Below are 18,137 nucleotides of genomic sequence, written 5' to 3' on the forward strand. Positions count from 1 at the left end.
AGTGGGAATTGAACCTTGGTCACTGGTACTCAAAAGCATTGTGCAAACTATTATGCTACTGTGTCATCCCACAATTATGTTATTACTTCTATAATAACTATGGCAGCCAGAGGACAAACAACAAGAACGTTAATGGAAAATGATGAGACAGCCTGCTCTTGCCACACTGTTGGCTGAGGGATGAATATTGGTCAAAATTCCAAGCAAATTAGCAGTGGTCAAATCAGTGTACACTGGGCTTTAGTTTAACACCTCTATGTATTGCAAAGAATATAAAATTTTAGTTCAGTAGAACAGTATTAGAAAAATCACATACTGACAACACACCTAGAACTGAATTGCTAAATTTTATGTAAGTAATCAGAGAAGTACAAAATGCAAAACATCTTTATGTCCTTTGTTGGCTGGGAACTAACAAAGTTACTTTAAAAAACTGTGATTTTCCTCCTTTGTTTTCAATATTGAATCATTTCTTTTGAATGAGAGTCACAGTGTGGGGATAGAAAAGAAAGAGGAGAGGTAGTGTGACAGTATTCCACCAAGCTCAGAGCTAGGGTATCCTCTTGTCCATGTTGGCTGCGTCGTACACAGCGTCACAGAATGCAACGTAGTTGACATTGTCACCGGTGCCAACCTTCACCCGGAACCTTTGCATTAGGACACAGATATCCCTGAAGCTCAGTACATCATCCAGAGTCAGCTCATTCAGTACACGGTGGAACTGCGACTGTGTCACACTGCCAATGTTCTGACGATCATAGTCTTCAAAAAGAGGGAAGAGCTGGACCTGCTTCTTCCTCACCTGCCAACGAGAAACATTGTTTTAAATTCTGCACTATTGCAAAAGGTGAAAACATGCTGTCTCTGGTGAAAGTACTTGCAGCTGTGTCTGATTTATTGTGAGGAAAGTCAGTACAAGATGTCCTTCCTGATACCACCCTCTAGGTCAAATACCTCTTTCCCTATCTCCACCAGTATTTAAAACAGAATGAAATAAATACAATAAAATGTTCTGACCCAATGGTTTCTTAACTGGGTCACTCTTGCAATAAAATCACTGTGGTTTGTTAGTGATGCAACTTACAAGAACAAATATCAGAGGTGAAGTTACCAGGAACATCAGTTAATGAAATCAATTAACTATCAACTAGTACAATGAAGCACCCAAAGTCTTATCACATGCTACACTCTCTTCTTAAAGATATATTTACATTAAATGTACACTTGTTAACTATCCTTCCTCTTTCAATAAGTAAAAAATGCATGCAAACCATCAATTAATGCAATATATTGCTTTTCTTTTGGAAGGCATTGCATTACCTTAATGCAATATATATTGCAATTATAACAATAATATTAGTTATTTATATACTTTGATTCATCCAAATCAATAATTATTTTCAGAAACTTAAAAATGTAATCAAACATTAACACTCAGTCTCTTTCTTTACTCAACTATAAAATTCTTTCTATACAAGTCCTGCTTAACACCTGGGATGTCCACTCCAGGCATCAGTAATTCCAGTGACTCACTTCTCCAACTGTATCTGATCTCACATTCCTTTCTGATGTGACTACCTTAACATTCATTATCTCTATATATGCAAAATATTAAATATATTGTATTATGTGTTCTAAATGGCAACATCAAACTTAGCACATATTAATAATTCTGATCACTCAGTACAATGAATTACTGTATCTGATTAATTACTGAATATCATGAACACGATCACAACTAACTCTACTTGATTGCTTCTTGAGCCTGATCTTGCATCTTGATTTTCACTCTGTGGACACCAGATCTTCCTCCATTTTTGGAACATCTCTAATTCTGCCTTAACTTCTCTCATTCTCTCCGATCAGTCCGGTAAAATTCACACCTCTGTTTAGAGTTTTTAAATGTGATGAACCATTCATGAGTGCAAAGCTTTAGTGAAGACTAAGCTCCACCTGGTGTCAGTATCTACAGATGCTCTCACTTTAGAGAAGTTGTGCTTATTCAATGCACACTTCAAAGACTAGTTTACTTCACTGTTTTTTATTCTCTTCCTGAGTGAGTTTATTTCGAGCAGTGGATCCCCACGACTCCAACCCCTCCCCCAAGGAGGAGATACTTCCACTTCTAGTAAGTGAACCACATTTAATTTTGAGGCATAATCCTTAACATAGATTTATAACTTACAAAGGATTTCCAAACACCAATATAATGCTTACAAATTGGAAGAACCTACAGAAGAACTGCACCGTTTCCAGACAAGTGCACTCCGTACAAATGCCTGTACCAGGTATATTAGTTTGGAACAACAAATTATTCAGCCTAATATGTCCAATACATAAATATGCAAGTATAACTTCTTCCTTCCTGTTATACCCATCTCCCATTTGAGCTCCCACCATCCTTCAAATTTTATATAGTATGCTGCCCTTTCTTTTCCTTACCCCAACTTTGTTGCCGCAATGATTAAATATACTTTTTAATTATGACTTTCGTCCCTTTTATGGAAAGGCACCACTATATTTACATCCTTAATTTTTAAGGACTGCTTAGCTAGAATGTCTACCACCTCATTTCCGTCAACCCCAACATGGGCAGGGACCCATAAGAAATGGACACACGTGTAGACCTACAGCCTCAATAGGTGTTGTACAATCTCTAATAGAATGTATGGACTAAATTTTGAAGTACCTGTTTTAATAGATGTCAAAGCCAAGGACGAATCAGAACTAAGAAGTAGACAATGAGAGTGTACTTCTTCAACTCAATCCAAGGCTAAAACGATAGCAACCATCTCAGACACGAATACTGATACTTTGTCTGATAACCTCTTCTTAATAGCCATCTGAAACTTTGGAACTTAAATAGAAAGAAAGATCACTGGATCTTTTAAACCTTGTATAGATATACAAGAAACCACAATACCTGCCTTGCATATATTGCCAAACTACCTGTCCAACTGATCTTCATCTTGATCTTTTTTTTTGAAGAATTAAATTAACCACAGGCAAAGGGAAAAACCATGGAGTGGCAGAAAGAGACACACTGGGACCACATACTATGTCATACAGGCTAAAATTCTGTGCCCATTCATTTCCTATCCACCCAAATCTGAAGAACCTGCAATGATGTGTCCCTAATACTCAACTAATGTTGCCAATATTGGATGACCAACTTTTGTCCTCTTACATTAACCCAAGAAACCATGGCTAACTGTAACCTGCATAGATATAAAGGCAAATCACCCATTCCTACCAGTAATGCTGAAACTGGGGATGATTTGAAAGCATTATAACATAATTCCATGCTTGTACTTGAACTGTATCTAGAGGCTTCAAGATCACTGGTGGGGCTGACCCAGAAACAACTCATCCATAATCAGACAGGTATGAATAAAGCAAAATACATTTGTGTAAGTGACCTCCCACTCACAACCCAATTACACCCAACTAAGTACTTGAAAACTTGAAGGGCTTTTTCATACTTCTCCAGAATTTCATTCACATGCTCCTTCTATGTTTGCCTTGTGTCCATCCACATATCTAGAAACTTTATCACTGACTCTTGTTTAAGAGATCTATCATACAACCTTAGATCAATTGTGAGAATAATGCTCCTTTTAGAAAAACAAATAACTTGAGTCTTTGCTGCAGAAAATTTAAACCCCCACCCATGACCCATTCCTCTACTTCATTAATAAAGAGATAATTTATATTAGACTTTCTTCCACATTGTACCATCATCAGCGTATAACAAAATGGAACGGTCTGAACTAACATTTAAGAAAATATCACTAATCATAATATTAAGAAAAGTGTGCTACACACACTCCCCTGTGGAGTCCCATTCTCTATCTTGTACTCCTTAGAGAATGTTGCTCCCTGCCTGCCTGTAACATTGTCCTATTAACTGGCATTATCAGTATATGATATGATAATGATAATCATATTATATTATAATCATATAATATATCATATTATATCATAATTATATCAAAAAGTGACAAAGGTGAATTGACTTCCTGGACATTCCTTCAAACTTTGTTTACCTGATTAGCCTGTGAATATGTATCTGAAGGTCTGAAGAGAAATGAATGAGTTTGGGAATAAGACTATAATACCACGAGATATCGGAGTACAATTAGGCCATTCGACCCATTGAGTCTGCTCCGCCATTTCACCATGGCTGATCCACTTTCCTTCTCAACCCCAATCTCCTGCCTTCTCCCTGTATCACTTCATGCTCTGACTAATCAAGAATCTATCAATCATTGCCTTAAATATACCCAATGACTTGGCCTCCACAACTACTAGCAGTAATGAATTCCACAGATTCACCACTCTCTGGCTAAAGAAATTCCTCCTCATGTCCATTCTAAAAGGACATCACTCTATGCTGAGGCTGTCCTCTGGTCTTAGACTCCCACACCATTGGAAACATCCTCTCCACGTCCACTTCATTGAGGCCTTTCAACTTTCAATAGTTTTCACTAAGGTCACCCCTCATTCTTCTGAATTTCAGTGAGTAGAGGTCCAGAACCATCAAACGTTCCTCATATGACAAGCCTTTCAATCCCAGAATCATTTTTGCGAACCTCCTTTGAACCCTCTCTAATGTCAACACATCCTTTCTTAGATAAGGAGCCCAAAACTGCTTACAGTATTCCAGCTGAGACCGCACCAGTGCTTTATAAAGTCTCAACATTACATCCTTGCTTTTATATTCTAGTCCTCTTGAAATGAATGCTAATGTCACATTTGCCTTCCTCAACACAGACTTAACCTGCAAATTAACCTTTGGGGAATCCCACACAAAGACTCCCAAGTTCCTTTGCACCTCCATTTTTTGTATTTTCTCTTCATTTAATAAATAGTCTACCCTTTCATTTCTGCTACCAAAGTGCAAGACCATACACTTCCCAACACAATTCCATCTGCCACTTTTTTGTCCATTCTCCCAATCTAAGTCCTTCTGCAGCCTGTCTGCTTCCTCAAAACTTATTCCCAAGAATAAGAATTGAATCCAAACCAAGAACAAATAAACAAAACAGCAAAACTCTTAAGAGTTTTATTGACAATGAATAACACGCAAGGAGAACCAATCCTCACAGATAGGATCTTCACGAGATATTCCTAACCTTAGCCTTGATGGAAGACAAAATGCAGGTCAGGTGTATGATACTTGTTAATGGGACCACTATACTCTCTGCTTTCTGGATATAACTAATGTTTGGCTGCCTCTGGAACCCTGATGAAACATGAAATAAATAAATCTAGAGATCCTATCAGTGATAAATCTAGAGGTCCTAGAAGAAGTTCTATTATCATGGAGTGTGGCTGCACTAGATATCAGAAAGGAAGGATTATCTGGGAGATGTTAGAATTTACTAAAAAACAGACTTGTCCACTTAGGGAATTCTAGGAATTAAGTGCTACCGAGAAATTTCCACGCATTTTTTTCCACATAATGACGAACCATTTCTGAAATGTTACATCCTCACATGTAGAAAGAACAATACAAAGAAACTGTCCTGCTCCACCAATAGCCAAGTAACACCGAAGTTATTTATAACTATAAAGAATTTCCAGAATTCTGATTAATCATCATATGTGTAACATGCTGGCAAGTTAATAGCTATTTGTTGCCATGCCACAGTGCAAGCGTTCTTTAATATTCACCTTCCCATTGGTGCCCAAGACTTGGTGAACCTGACACTCCCTGTAAGATAACTTCATAAAAATTCAGCTGAACTGGTTATATAGCTGAAGTTCTGTAGTACGGAGCTGTGGAATGTTTCCACCGCCCATTGCTCCACCTCTTGTTCAGGTTATCAGTGGAGAATACAACTGTTTTCAGTAATGCTGTATTCCTCAGCAAAACAGAACACCTGGTCATTGACTTCAGGAAGTGGCGGAGGGGCAGGGTGGTTAGGGTGAGGGCAGTGAGTTAGTGTTCATGGGTTCAATTTCCATTCAGAAATCAGATGGCAGAGGAGAAGAAGCTGTTCCTGAATCGTTCCAAGGAGCGAACATAGCCAGTTGCCTGTCCTAGTCCAACCTCAGGAGGCTAAACTAATTTCAGATGGTGCACTTTATGTGGGTGTAGTGCAAATCTGACAGAGTGATACTTGGATAAGTAGGTAATTTATGAGGACAACATACATTGAAAAGGTTTGCATTCCTTTGAATATAGAATGTTAAGGGATGTTCTATCTATAGTACTTAAGATCATTAAATGAGTTGTTAAGTTCGAGAAAAAGAAACTATACCCCTATCTATAGCTAAATCCAGAACAAGGGATGTAGGCTTGGAATTAGACATGGTATCTCAGGAAGCAATTCTTCAACAAACTGAAGGAGAACTCTGGAACTCTTTCCCCAAAAGCTACAGGTTGGGGATCATTCAAGCTTTCAATGTTGGGGTCAATAGTTTTATTGTTTGTAAAAAGTATTAAAGGTAACAGAATTAAGGTGGTTCTTAACTTCGTATTTTTTGATCAATGATGTTCCAGCCAATGAGCTGGAGGTGCAGCAGAATGTTTGACTCATATTAAACACTCTGTTGCACAGTAAACAAAGTCAATTTACTCAGAAAACAGTCCCTGTAAAGAGCATGGAAAATAAAAATTGCAGTGACCTCAAACAAAAGCAAAATAGTATGAACCTACAGTGCAATTTCGAGGATATCTACATACAAATAACCTCACTAAATTAATCACAATTAGCAAACCTGATTGACAAGGAAAGACTGTGATATTATTATATTCAACCTTTTCTGGAAATGTCAAAACCTTCCAGGTCCAACCTAGAGAATTCCTGGCTCTCACCTTGAGGGCATCAGAACTGAGCAAACTGTGGTCTGTGCAGTTCAGGTCACAGGAGGTTAAAGGCTTGCCCCGAAGGTCAGTAACCTTGATGGTGTGGGATTTCGAATAAGTATCACTACCACCATTATAATTTTCCATCTGTTTGCATTCATCATTAAATTCCTTATGGCATATTTACCTTTTCTGCCAGTCTGTTCAAGGCCTCCTCATAAACACAGATTTCTTCTGCAGACAGTGTGTTGAGAGTCCAATCTGGAGGTGGCTTGTACTGGGTCACCTATATTATGGCAAGTTTATGATCATTAATGAATACATATTTCCTGTAAACTCTGGTTGTACAAGCACATATACTGTACTTCTCATCAATGGCAAATGGGATATCAAATTCAGATTAATGTTTATTGACGTAAGAAGATAAATTAAGAATAAGGAAGTACAGTATTTGAAAAAGGTAATGAAGGCAACTCCCTGTAACACACTTATTTTTCCCATGGCATAGGAACACAGAGAACAGAGAATCATCAAATCTCAAGGGCAGAAGGAGACATTCAGATCATTATGCTTCTAGCGGCTCTTTTAAAAAAATGTACCATGTATCTAGTGTCCATCTTCCAACATGTTATCCAAATCCATGTAAATTCTTTATGTTAATTCCCTTTCTAAATAATCTATAACTTTTTGTGCAATATGTTCCAGCACCCAATAAACTTTTCAGCAGAAACATTATTCCTTTAATTCTGTCTAAGATCCTTCGTCAATTATTTAAAAATGAAAACTATCATCACCTGAGAGAGTGACCTTCCTCCGGCTTCTTAAAACTTGAAAATATCTGTTCAGTAGCCTTTTAAGCTTCTCTGTTCCAAGGGGTAACTTTTCTACTCTCTGCTCAGAACTAACTGGTTACATCCTTGTTAACAATCATTGTGTTCTTTCTAAGGCCATGAATTCCTGAAGTGCAGGGTCCAGGATTGTGACGCCTGTACGTCCAACCAGAAATTCCTAGAGTCCCAGTTGAATCTATTTTACACCCCATGTCAATCAATGGGATAGCAGCATTTAGGTTGGTATAACAGATCCTAATTTGCACAATTTTTATCCTGATTAGCAAAATAGAAATACTCTCACATTACATACCAAATTGATTTCCCTGGTTCTGTATATATTCCTGATGCATGTAGAGAGTGGTGTTACTCTCCATTGCTCACTTAAAACAAAACCAAGTGTATGCACCAACCACACATATCACAGAGTTGTAGCTGTTGGGAGAAGGAATGTCTTAATGACCACACTGACCATGGCCATACATGCATGATCATTAACTAATTTCAAGCACTGATTCTAGTTATGCTGGCCGATGCCCACACCATCCTTCCTATTGCTACTGATCTGAAGGACTTGAGCAGAAAGAGCATCCCTTTCTCTCCACTCTTTTAACTAGGATGGTCTACCGCTGCATGCTTGTCATTGCTTCACTGAACAGTAATACAGTGCACAATGTCTTCCAGCAGCGGCTGTAAACCATGGACACCTTCATTTTAAAAGCAAAGTTGTGACTTCAGTTAGCACTTGTTGAATTCAGCTAGCAATAGCCCTTATAACTATTTACCAGTGCAGGGATGGCAAACCTTTTTGACAGCATGTGCCCAAATTGGCAACAATATAAAAAAGTCTCTAGCATGCCATGGTAATTTTGAGCAGAGATTATCATTGATTAATGAGTAAGTAACAATATTTTTGGACATTTTTAAAGGCAAAAGGATGTTACTTATATCCTGTTATGTATGTCATATTCATAGTTTTACTATTAAAAAAGTATAACAGAGACAGAGAGAATTAAATGAATTTTAGAAACCTTGTTCAAAAGTTATTAATATTAATATTTTATAAAGTCATTTGAAAAATAATATCAATTCTAAATAGTATTTGGTATTTTAACCGTACTATCCTTGTTATGGTCTGGTCTGGAGCCTGCATTCAGGGTCTTGATCCGGTCCGCGGACTCCGGACTCCGGGTCTTGTAGCCATTCCTCCTTTCACCCTTGAGCCCAATTAGTCACACCTGTAGATCATCGTGGCTTGTTTGGACTCAAGGAGGAGCACCTGATGCCTATCGGCTGGCAGGTGTATATAAGGGGCTCTGGGAGTGAGTCTAGTTGGGGTTGTTCTGCTCACTGATCTATCCTGTTTGTCCTATTTTGATCTGTTCATCATGTTTGCCCTGCTTGTGCTGTTTGCCTGGTTTTGTTCTGTTTGCCCCAGGTTGGAGTATCCACTATTAATCAACTAGTTCAGTGAGTCAGTCTTGGAGTCACCCTGGACCAAGCTCCCTTCCTATCCCTTGCCTTTGTTGGGTAAACAGGCTGGACTGCTGTTGCCTGGTAGGGGACTCTGCCCTTTCCCACCCCTTGTTTCTGATAGGTTGTGTTCTACAACCTGCCCAGGTGCCCTGTGTTCCTGCCTGGGAGGCTGGGCCCTACCCAGGAGTTAAGTGGCCTGCCCAGGGGGCTATCCTCCCAACATTCCTTGTCCCATAGACCCATCCTCTAGCCTAGGCAAGATCCTGCCTTGCCTGAACTATCTCTGAACCCCAGGACCACCTTGAATGCCATGTCCCTCATGCATACCATGGTCTCCCCATCTTGTTCTATCCTTTAGTTGTCCCTGTCCTGCCCCTAGTACTTCAGTGCCTGTGTCCTGCACTTGGGTCCCCTTGTGGCAATCCTATCCAAATCCTGTCTATATTTTAACTGATACAGTACTATCCAAATGATGTGTACACCAGGATTTCAAAACATATCATCCAACATCTTGTGTTCTTGTAACTGCCCAGATGGTGCCAAGCTGTTGTGAGATGTTTCCTGTGAAAACATCTCACTGCTCTTGGGTTTAAAAAATCATTTGCTGCTTCATTTGGGAGTAAAAAATAACTTTTTTTTTATCATGGATGGGGTTTAAAGAATTGAGGATGACACTGAATGCTGTGTGCTAACAAGATTTTTGCATGTGGCTTCTTGGGCATATGCCCAACCCTGCCCCAGTGGTTTGCTAATGGGCTGAAGGGCAGGAATGGTGGAATCACAATGAACTATGCACACACACATCAGGTCCTGAAAGACCACAGACAAACTTTTGAGGCTCACTCCTCCATTGTTAAGACAACTGAAGCAGATTTCTAAGCCTTTGCCTCTATTCACAAACCAAAGGAATATATATGCCTCATACTTTAGCGAGCTTATCAACTGGTTGGAGACGAGGAGTCACAATTTTTACTTCTTGAGGCTATCCTGTAGTCAGGAAGGCAGGGTCCAGCTTGTTACTCCAGACTACCCTATCCTCACACTGACCCTTCCTGAAAACTCGTGTCCATTACTTGCCTCAGTGCAATAGGCCACAGGCAACCAGCTAACTAGAAGTAAGTGTCCAGTCTGTTTACTGGATGCAGTGGGTAGTGGCATGTTGCTGAGGGTTATGGTTTAACATGGGTGAAGCACTACACTATCCAGTAAATCTATACCACAGTGGTTTGTGTTGGCGCATGGCCAAGTAGTAAAGGTGTTTGTCTAGTGATCTGAAGGTCACTAGTTTGAGCCTTGGCTGAGGCTGCGTGTGTGTCCTTGAGCAAGGCACTTAACAACACATTGCTCTGTGATAACACCAGTGCCAAGCTGTCCTAATGCCCTTCCCTTGGACAACATTGATGGCGTGGAGAGGGGAGACTTGCAGTTTGGGCAACTGCCAGTCTTCCATTAAAAAAACCCTGCCCTGGAAACTTTCCAAGGCACAAATCCATGGTCAATCAAGACTAACGGAGGCCTACACCACAGTGGTTTCTCCAGGAGTTAAAATTCCCACATTTCTATTTGTTGTTGCAGACATTTTGGTGCATCAGGTAATACAGCGCTTTGTTCTCACTGCGCTACACTTCCCTCACTCCTATCACTGCAGTGCTGCAGCAGTGTCAATGCCTTATTCACTGGCCAGCCATCTCACATTGATCCAAAGGACCAATTTCTGGATTTGTGATCATGCAGAAAGCTTTGGTGGCTAGTGGCGTAAAAATGGGTATTTATGACTCTTTAACAATAAAAGGCAACATGCTGGTGGTTTCCTGATGGGGGCAGCTGGCAGGCAATGCTTGCAGCATGCATCAAAAACTAGGAACGTCTTCATGCATCAGCAATTAATTCAATTGTAAACAAATGACTTCCAGGGTCACAGATTAAAATGGGAACAAACTTAGTAGGTCAAGCAGCATCTCTGAAGAGGAAATAGAGTTAATGCTAAAGGTTGAGAACCCTTCATCAGATCTGACAGAGAGAAAACAAGTTAATTTTACACTGCTGGAATGGATGGATAGGACAATGGGAATATGTCTACTATATGGGGACCAAATGGGTTAATGTGGCACTTGGAGGAAATAGTTTCTTTCTGTGTGTTGTTAATACCCAGCAGCTGTTTTTCCTAAATTAAACTGTCAGGTTCAGAGTCATACATAACTCTCACTCAAAACACAAACAGACACACACACACACACACACACACACACCACACACAAATGAACAGATCTGGACAGAATCTCATGCACAAATAAACTGTGTCCAGCTCTGAGGCTTTCTGAAAATAACTCAACATGGAGTGACTAACTTCAATAAGTTATTCTGCAGTGACATTTTTTCTGCTATTTATAGTACACTTTGGACAAGAATGCGTGTGTTTCAAAGTCTCCAGCTGCAGATCAACTGATTTTACTTATAATTTAAATCTTAAGTGAATCAAGTTTGTTACCTCAGCTTGAGGAAACTTCTCAAGATGATCAACTGTGAAAATAGATTCGATTTCATTGATGAACACCTTATAGTCAACAAAGTCTGGTTGCTTGCAGGATTCATACCTAGAAAACAAATAAATGCATACAGTGTGAATTTAAAACCAAAATTTCTTTAGCATATACATCTCCATTTAATGCTGGAAGAACACCTGAAATGGTTTCCTTCATTTTAATTCTTCCTAATCTGCATTGTAATTCAGAATGATGTTTGTGATAATTTTTAATGGGGAAAATTACAAAGGTAAAAATATAATTACAACTGTTTAAATAACAATTAAAATATCCTGTTATATATAATAATATTTCAGCTATAGTTCATTCAGACTATTGCAAACATCACCTCATATAAAGGTCATAGTTTCCAATGTGGGAAAATGACTTAGATTTTGTATAGAAATTACATGAAAACCATTTGATTTGTGAACATTTGCCCAAATTACCACAACCTTCACATATCCATATTTTACTGTCTGATGTTTGCTGCTGGGCACCCATAAGGAATAAAATATAGCAAAAGAGGTTGCTTTAGGAATCTGCTCTAAGAGCAAGCTCCAGGCTGTGGGTAGTCCAGGGAGTTTCTTCATGTCTATGAGGAAATGAGTTAATTCAGTTAATTAAATTCCACCCTTTAATGTTTAATACATTTATGACACATTGATGGGTATTTTAGTTTTCTAATTTTGATTGTAGCATTTAATAGCTCTCGACTGTGTTCTAACTCAGGGAATACTGCTCGGGGTCAAGATGCTTTCTTCATTTTTTTTTTGATGTGTTCATTTTGATTCCCTTGCGTTCTTATTTGTGCTTTTCTTTCATTAGATCCAGTATTTCTGCTGAGCAATGGAGATCGGGTTATTTTGTCCCTTGATCCTGTCTGGAAGAAAACTTAAGGTGGGTATGGGTATATTCTTCTCCAATATTCGTCAAGAAGGTGTGTATGAAATAGAAACAGATTTAAGCTATAAGACCCTTTGAAGCTGCTCTATCTTTCAGTAAGATCATGGATGGTTTGATTTTGCTTCAAGCTCCACTCTCCTGCCTGTTCCCCTTAACCCTGTCTAACCTATTGAGTAAAAATCTTTTTTTTTGAATGTGCTTAATATTTTAGCCCCTGAAGTTCTGTGTTAGAGAATTCACAATCCTCTGATATTTCTGCTCATCTCTATCTTAAATGGGAGCAAGAATGATATCCAATTCTAGATTTTCCAAAAAAACACACTCTCACAGCCTCCTCCCAGTTGATGTTAATCAGAAATTTTTGTATTTCAATAAGATCACCTCTTATTCTTCTCTTAAATGTCAAGGCCCAACCTGTTCAACCCTTCTTCATCCCAAGAGTCAATCTAGTGAATCTTGGTTTGATCACTATTTTTTTGGTTCTATTCACCACTGAGATGTAAACATCTCCTGAAAGGGAACCATTTATTTCCCAACTCTAAATATCCTTGTCCCATTTCAGAACAGCTGTTAAGACTTCACCATAATTTAGTCAAACATCAGTCAGGTTGGTAAAGATATCAGATTCCCTTACCTAAAGGGTTCTTTAGTAATGATCTTTCAAGAATCTCTAGATTCTGGAATGGTTCTGGTAGATTGGAAAATTGCAAATTTCATTCCATTCTTCAAGACGGGAGAGATGCAGAAGAAAGGAAATCATAGGCCAGTTAGTCTGACCTCAGTGGTTGGGAAGAAGTTGGAGTCAATTATTAAGAACGAGTTCTCAGTGAACTTGGAGGCAAATACTAAAATAGGCCATAGTCAGCATGGATTCCTCAAGAAATAATCTTGCCTGACAAATCTGTTGGAATTCTTTGAAGAAATAACAAGCAGGATAGACAGAGGAGAATTGCTTGATGTTGAGTACTTGGATTTTCTGAAGGCATTTGACAAGGTGCCACACATGAGTCTGCTTGAGAAGCTACTATGGCATAACCGAAAGATTCTAGCATGGATAAAGCAGTGGCTGACTGACAAAAGACAAAGAGTGGGAATAAAAGGAGTCTTTTCTAGTTAACTTGAGTAGAGCACCAACACAGAGGCTGTGTACAAAAAGGGCCAGAGTCACCTCTACTTCCCAAGGAGACTGAGGTCCTTTGGAGTGTGCCAGCATCTCCTTCACATATTCTACCAGTCTGTTGTTGCCAGTAAAATCTTCTATGGGGTGGTGTGCTGGGGCAATGGCATCAACAAGGGTGATGCCAACAGGCTCAATGAACTGATGAGAAAGACTGGCTCTGTTACAGGAGTCAAACTGGACACACTGGAGGTTGTGGTAGAACAAAGAACCTAACAGAAAATCCTGGCAATTCTGGACAATGTTTCTCACTCTCTGCATGCCACCTTGGTTTAACAGAGGCACGCTTTTAGTAATAGTCAAGACAATTGTGCTGCTACCTCAATCAGTCCATTAGGCTCAATAATGAGTCAACCTATAGCTGGAGATTTGATGACTCCCTCTTGTTAGACTGATTGAGGTAACTTATTTTTTATTCTTTCTTACTTCTCTTCTAATATTTTTATATCTGTGCACTTGTGATGCTACTATGGCACTGTAATTTCCTTTGGGACTGAGAAGTATCTATCTATATACCTATCTAGTTGGCTGCCCGTGACTAGTGGTGCTCCATAGGGGTCTGTAGTGGGACTGATTCCTTTTACTTATATGTCAATGATTTGGATGATGGAATTGATGGCTTTGTTGTAAAGTTTGCAGATGATATGAAAATAGGTGGAGTGTCAGGTAATTTTGAGCAAGTAGAGAGGCTACAGAAGGACAGACTGATTAGGAGGATGGGCAAAGAAATGGCAGATGGAATACAGTGCTGGGAAGTGTATGGTTGTGCACTTCGGTAGAAGAAATGAAAGAGTAGACTATTTTCTAAATGAAGAGAAAATACAAAAACTGAGCTGCAAAGGGACTTGGGAGTCCTTGTGCAGGATTCCCTAAAGGTTAATTTGCAGGTTGAATCTGTGTTGAGGAAGGCAAATGTGACGTTAGCATTCATTTCAAGAGGACTGGAATATAAAAGCAAGGATGTAATGTTGAGACTTTATAAAGCACTGGTGAGGCCTCACTTGGAAATTTGTGAGCAGTTTTGGCCCCCTTATCTTGGAAAGGATGTGCTGAAACTGGAGAGGTTTCAAAGGAAGTTCACTAAAATGACCCCACAATTGATGATTTGTCATATGAAGAGTGTTTGATGGCTCTGGGCCTGTATCCACTAGAATAAAAAAAAATGATGTGAGAACTAATTGAATCCTATTGAATGGTGAAAGGCCTTGACAGAGCTGGTGTGCAGAGGATGTTTCCTATGCTGGGAGAGTCCAAGACCAGACGACACAGCCTCAGAATAGACGGGTGTCCTTTTAGTACGGAGTTGAGGAGGGATTTCTTTCAGCAGAGAGTGGTGAATCTGTGGAATTCTTTGCCATAGGCAGCTGTGGAGGCCAAGTCTTGACTGGGAGAAGGCAGGAGATTGGGGCTGAGAGGAAACTTGGATCAGCCATGATGAAATGGTGGAGCAGACTCAATGGGCCAAATGGCCTAATTCTGCTCCTATATCTTATGGTCTTATGGATTCAGTGAAGTAGATGGAGTTTGAGGACAATCCAATCATGTTATGGATACTAATTTTCAATTCCAAATATATTTTATTAATTAATTTAAATTATTGAGCTATTATGGAGTGATTTTAATTTATGGCAAATGAGTTCTGATCATTAATCTAGGTCTCCAGATTACCGGACAGAACCACTATGCTACATCATGACAAACAATACTTACAATATGTAATATCAGGCAATATGATAGTTTGTAATACTTCCGTATCTCCTGCAAAATAAGACTGAACATGATATTGCATATATATCCACTAGATTCTTTCACATCTTCAGGATTTCCTAAAGTGCTTCCAGATAAATTAAACTTTTTTGTGCTGTCACTGTTGTTTCATGGGAAATATACCAATCCATCTCTTTTCAAGGCCCCACAAAGATCACTATGGAAAATTATGAGATAATTTGTTTTAATAATGTTCCGTGAAGGATAGACTCAAGTGAAGCTCAAGGCAGACCATATTTGAAAATTATTAACACTACATTTTAAGGGACTTTTGGCAGCAATGACTTTATAGACATTTGTTAACTTTTGAGGGATAAATTATGGCTAGCATACCAATTCAGATGGTGCGGTGGAGATACATCTCTACCAAACGAGGTGTGAGGCGCTCCTTCCCTCCACTAGCCTACAGGTCACCCTTGAGCAAAGTGTAGCACCTTCTTAGCCTGCCCCCACCCTGCCGATCAGGGTCACATGAAGCTATGGAATCAGGTGGTGAATGGTCATATGAGTAGCTGGTGCATATTACAAGCCCTGGTTATGCGACTACTGACACCAGGCAAACGATCTCTGAAGAGTATTGATAATGGCTAGGGTCACCCGTCGCGTAAAGTCACTGCCCAGAAGAAGGCAATGGCAAACCACTTCTGTGGAAAAATTTACCAAGAACAATCATGGTCATGGAAAGACCATGGTCACTTACATCGAATAAATGATTGTACCAGTAAGAGTCCCTTTATTCTCCTTTGAACAACATCGCATGATTCACTTAATGGCTTTGATTTCAAAAATTACTGCTTTAAGCATAAAATCCACCAAAATATACAGTATCTACTTACACTTTCTCAAGTATTGCCATCTCGGAAGGTTGCAATTCAAACCCATCCGCATCAAGTGCCCTTCTGAAATTTGTCTTTAGAATACGTCCACTATTCAGTTTGTCAAAGTCCTTCATATGGTCACCAATCTTGACACGGTTTTTGTACACCTGAACCAACACAAAGTAGCTGAGCAATGGATGACGTCATAGCATACACTCTAAACTACTAATGGTTTCATAAGGTCCATCAGCCTCTGCTCAGTCATTTTGCTAGCTCAAAAGTATTTGCAGCTATGTTGGCAGAATTGTTTGCTGCTGCTTTCTTCTTCTTAATGGCTTTTATATCTGCATTTGCACATTTCTTTTCGACAATAGTGTGAGGACCAGCACTGTGAAAACTCCTTCCATGACTCTAATTGGCAAGTATAGCAGCTAAAACTGCCCATTGGAAAGATTAACAGACTCCTATGTGATGCAGGGGTTGGACAAACTGTTCCTCCTACGTAACTCCTGTGGATGCAAACAGCTCACTGGGTTTCAGCCCAGAATTCAGAGCCATTGCTCTGGTTTCCATTGGTCAGTGAATCTGAATTCTGAATTTTGTGACTTGGTCTGACTGGTAAAAGCTATCACTGAAGCAAAAGCAAGGGGGAGGAGATGGGTGATGTGGATTTGTAGTTCCTCTTTATTAACAGGGTGGAGGGGAGCTGCAACACTGACCAGAATAAAAGGTCAGGAACTCGCCAGGTTACAAATGCCCTGTTTGGAAAACCAGTGGGATGGATTTACCAGCTGCTGTGTGGCTGCTGCCAGCTTCTACCACCTGGATACTCAGATACATTCTGACTTGCAAACTGTTGGGTTATGAACAGACTCCTCCCGTAACCAAGGGATGACTGGAATGCTGCAACACAGAAAAGCCTAAACAAAGGTAGATCTCATTTGAAAACTTGCATCAACACCATACATTTGGAGCTTTTTGGTATTATTGCTTTTATAAACCTATGATTTTTATATATGAGGCTCATACCTTCCTTTCTCATGTGTGCTCTGTCTGTTCATGTTCAATTAACCTATCACAGGCTCAGAGCTAGAGAACTGCTGAGAGCCCATGAGGTATCACTGTTTCTTTTCCTTCATTCAGAGGAAAGTTTATCCCACTTTTTAGCCAATTCCTTTTCTCTCTCAGTTTGCTGAGAGGTAACCACATCATTGCTGGACAGGATGAAGGCAGCAGACTTTCCTCTCCTTCAAACGTCAATTGACCTTCACGGTCATTATTCCTAATAAATGTTTTATAAAGCTAAATTCACTCAATTACATACTTGAGTTTTAAACTCACTGCCAATCACAGTAGAATTTGAAGTTATATTTGTAGATCATTAGATCAGTAATAGACTTCTATTGTACTAGGTATAGTAATGTGAAAATATGCTACATAGGTATAGAAGTTTACAAATAATTGAAAACTGAGGTGAAGGGTTATAATGAGAACCAGAATGGGGAAACAAAAAGGAGAGAAGGGAAAGGGGGAGAAATTACAGCAATTATCAGAGAAATTCCTCCAATTTCTAGTAATTTCTCCACATCCATTTATCTCTTTTTCAATTCCCATTCTGGTCCCCTCTTACCCCTTTCTCTTCTCCTCACCTGCTTATCATCCCACTCTGGTGCCCCTCCCCATTCCCTTTCTCCCATGGTCCACTCTCCTCTCCCATCAGATGCCTCCTTCTTCAGGCCTTTACCTTCCCCACATATTATTTCCCAGCTTCTCACTTCATGCCCCCTCCCCCACCCTCCTACTTTCCATCTCACCTGGTTTCACCTA

General features: G+C 39.5%; 1 protein-coding gene across 1 annotated transcript in view; it reads right to left on the reverse strand.

Moving 5' to 3' along the window:
* Nucleotides 1–334: 334 nt before the first annotated feature.
* LOC140714439 (uncharacterized) overlaps nucleotides 335–18,137 on the reverse strand; it is a 77,671-nt gene continuing 59,868 nt past the window's right edge. Inside the window, exons 17-20 of the mRNA XM_073025737.1 lie at nucleotides 16,329–16,477; nucleotides 11,609–11,714; nucleotides 7,002–7,100; nucleotides 335–802 (exon numbers count right to left, since the gene is read on the reverse strand). Of these exons, the coding sequence (XP_072881838.1) occupies nucleotides 551–802; nucleotides 7,002–7,100; nucleotides 11,609–11,714; nucleotides 16,329–16,477 (606 nt within the window). The 3' untranslated portion in view covers nucleotides 335–550. The remainder of the gene's footprint in view (nucleotides 803–7,001; nucleotides 7,101–11,608; nucleotides 11,715–16,328; nucleotides 16,478–18,137) is intronic.

This window comes from Hemitrygon akajei, chromosome 21, assembly GCF_048418815.1.
Source record: "Hemitrygon akajei chromosome 21, sHemAka1.3, whole genome shotgun sequence".
Taxonomy (NCBI): domain Eukaryota; kingdom Metazoa; phylum Chordata; class Chondrichthyes; order Myliobatiformes; family Dasyatidae; genus Hemitrygon; species Hemitrygon akajei.